Source organism: Amphimedon queenslandica, unplaced genomic scaffold, assembly GCF_000090795.2.
Source record: "Amphimedon queenslandica unplaced genomic scaffold, v1.1 AMPQUscaffold_9088_Cont18970, whole genome shotgun sequence".
NCBI lineage: Eukaryota > Metazoa > Porifera > Demospongiae > Haplosclerida > Niphatidae > Amphimedon > Amphimedon queenslandica.
In genome coordinates this window covers 1-3157 of record NW_003550640.1, presented here as the reverse complement: position 1 = coordinate 3157, position 3157 = coordinate 1, and the positions used below count along the sequence as shown (strand labels likewise).

The following is a 3157-nucleotide window of genomic DNA, read 5'->3' as shown; positions in this document are numbered from 1 at the left end:
TGTAAAGCTGTCTTGCTAGTATTATACATCAATACACTCGGTTGATGTACATGAACAACTAATAACAGTCACTTGATACTCAGTAGAAGTACAGTTATTCCTAGTGTCCTCCCATTGTAAAGTAACTCCACTTCCATTGAAGGTTGTTGTTAAGTTTGTCGGTGCTTTTGCATAATAACCTATTATGCATATACAAAACATTGAAAAGGGTAACATATTCAGTTGTTCTTTTTTACTTTAAAAACAACACATTTATATAACTCTTATGTGATTATTGCAGTTTCATTGTACCCTGTATTGCCAATTTTACATTGTAACAAGCTTTAACAAAATACAGTTGTCTAATAATTACTGTATAGCCAAAAATTTTCGAGGCTTAAAATTTCGTGAATAATGAAATTTATGGAGAAATTTTAAATTCCGTGATAAATATTTTCGTGATTTTATTTTAATAATAATAATAATAATGACCACGCCTTATTTAATTAAAACATGGTTTGAGACGGACTCTTGTGTCAAGGGGCACCATGTCTACAAATCAGTGTGGACACCAGAGATGGGGAAGATCATCTTTGACCTAGGCAGTATGCTTAAAATAGCAATACAGAGTAACAGAGACATCAGCTTGACCGAGAACACGACTTGACACGAGGGCACGTTTATTAGTCTAAGGCGTGGTTAACCACGCCTCTCAATTAATATTTATTTTCGGGGGTTTAATTTTTCGTGATGCAAGCAGTAATCACGAAAATACGAAAATTTATTCCTCACGAAATTTTTTGGCTATACGGTATTGCATGCATACACTAACCTAAATCAGTAACTGTTGTGTTCATTTTATCACCATAATCTCCATTTGCACATTCAATGCGTACACTCTCAGAGTGATTAAGATTAAAGGTCAGTATTGAAGTGTTTAGACCTGTATAAGTCGTATTAAATGTGAAATTATAACCATAATGATATTCTTCATTTGCTGTAGCTTTATTAAATGAAACACTTAGGTTTTGGCTCCACATTACATGGTCTACTGGACCATAACATATGAACCAGTCTAGAGTACCAGTATCTGATGTGCACCTGCATTTTACCCTATCCCTTGCACATACTGGCCCATCAGTACATTGAAAGTCAGTGATAATACCATCTGTAAAATGAATAGTGTGTAAATCTATTATCATTAAATAGTCTTAATGGCTTACCTCCCAATCCAGAGTAGAGTAGAATAAGTTCCACTCCTAATAGTAATGCAACAGTATTGAGGAACATAACTGGATGAAACAATTCAATTGCTGTAAGTTGTTGTAAAACAACAAAGTTCAACTCAGAACAAAAAGGAGTAAAACAAGAGCAGAAAAATGAATAAGAATCAATCAAGTTAATTTACTATTTGCAATATACAAAGAATATACAAAGAATATTCTCAGGTATTGTTCCTAATATGACTCCAATGACAATACCTGCCACAGCTCCTGAGCTTGAGCCACCACCTTCATTCTCTTTATCATTTCCTGTTGGTGACTGACACTGATATTGAATTAAGATACAATTATTCATAAAGTATATAGATCTATTTACCATAAAATAAAATACTACTAATACATAAAGTATACTAGTGACAAAATTGGGTGTAAATACATGCACTATTTTGAAGGCAATAACAATACCACCCTACATTTAGCTAGTTCATTTTTCCTTTTTTATAAATATTTGTTAGAATTTATTTTACAAAATTTTGTTAACCAGCTACAAACCCAGAAGATAAAACAGAGTTTTGTTGTCATTAGAGACTAAAAATTATTGCTTCTAATAAGCTAAAAGTGATTATTACTGAAAAATAATGATAGCTCTAGAATAGTTGATCATATAGTCTAGTTGCAAATAATTTTCTAATTATCTAATTTCTATAATGACAAAAAGTAATATGCATATTTCATTTTTCTGCTGCTTGTTATAGTTTTCCATCTGGGTTCATTTGTTTGTTTCACCTTGGCTCACTGATCTGGTGCATTTCCATCTGGTTCGTTTTTATCTGGTCGTTTCCATCTGGTTTATCATCATCTTGGCTCTTCGGTTCAGTTTCATTTGAGTTCACTGATCTATTTCTACCTGTGTTTACCGGTTTTTTGCATACTAGACCTATGTCAATATATAAAATATGCTACATAATGCTTATTTGCATGATGTTATACTGAATGACATTTTATCATTAAAAGCATTGTAAAACTAAACACAACACATGAACTAGTATGATCTCCTATGCTAGATCCAACCCACTACTGGAGCCAAGACTAATTAATTAGCTACCTATATTAAAATTTCTATTTGAAATTAATTTAATGGTCAAAATGCCCTCAGACTAAAAGTAGGATTTTCAAATTTAACAGTTTAGTTTCAAATAATACAAATGACTGCCAGTACCCATCATTAGATTCATAAAGAAAGTTTAGTTTCAGCTAATACACTTGTTTTGAACAATGCAAACATTTTTACCTAATATTATTGAGCAGACTATTACAGCTATTGCCATCAGCACTCCTAATACAGAAATTGCTGCAATACATCCTCCACTTAGTTTTTCACAATCCTCCATTGGACAAGAGCTAGCAGAATTACTTTCAGAAATTGTCATTTTACATTGATCTACAAAATGCCCAATATAAGAACACTAACATGATGCCATAAATTCTATACTAGTCTACGTACTTTTTGCCTGTTCAGAATCAGAATAGTGCATTTCATTATGAGGTAGCTGTATATTCTTGTTCCATTCTCCTTCATTTGTTATCATTGATTCTTCATTAACAGTGATAGAGTCATATGATATATTATAGCTTAGATTTGCATACTGTGGGTCTGATGTGTTCAATACCTACAGTACTTATATAATAGACATTAAATTTTGTTTCTTATACTTACCAGTTGTATAAAAATTGTGATATTAGTACAACAACTATCATTGCAATCATTAGTAGTACTATTTGCAATAATAGTAACATTGAAGCTAGGAGTGCCTAGATCTAGTAGAAATTCAAGAATAAAGTAATAATGAGCCATTGTCTTGTACCATTATTATTTTGCAGTGATTCACACTGAGAAGTAATTGTATCATTACCTGTATAATAAAATATTCGATTAAAATTAGATGTAAACCACA

The 3157-nt window shown here is 31.8% G+C and overlaps 2 protein-coding genes across 2 annotated transcripts; both read right to left on the bottom strand.

Moving 5' to 3' along the window:
- Nucleotides 1-27: 27 nt before the first annotated feature.
- Nucleotides 28-1432, bottom strand: LOC109591039 (uncharacterized; the record flags this gene model as incomplete). The annotated part of the gene is made up of 3 exons (XM_020006850.1): nt 1203-1432; nt 812-1147; nt 28-179 (listed from the first exon to the last, which is right to left on the bottom strand). Coding segments are annotated over exons 1-3 (555 nt in total), but the record flags the coding sequence as incomplete, so codon positions are not given.
- A 340-nt stretch (nt 1433-1772) lies between these two features.
- Nucleotides 1773-3115, bottom strand: LOC109591038 (uncharacterized; the record flags this gene model as incomplete). The annotated part of the gene is made up of 5 exons (XM_020006849.1): nt 1773-2139; nt 2494-2643; nt 2707-2872; nt 2920-3020; nt 3068-3115. Coding segments are annotated over 5 exons (620 nt in total), but the record flags the coding sequence as incomplete, so codon positions are not given.
- Between the last annotated feature and the right edge of the window lie 42 nt (nt 3116-3157).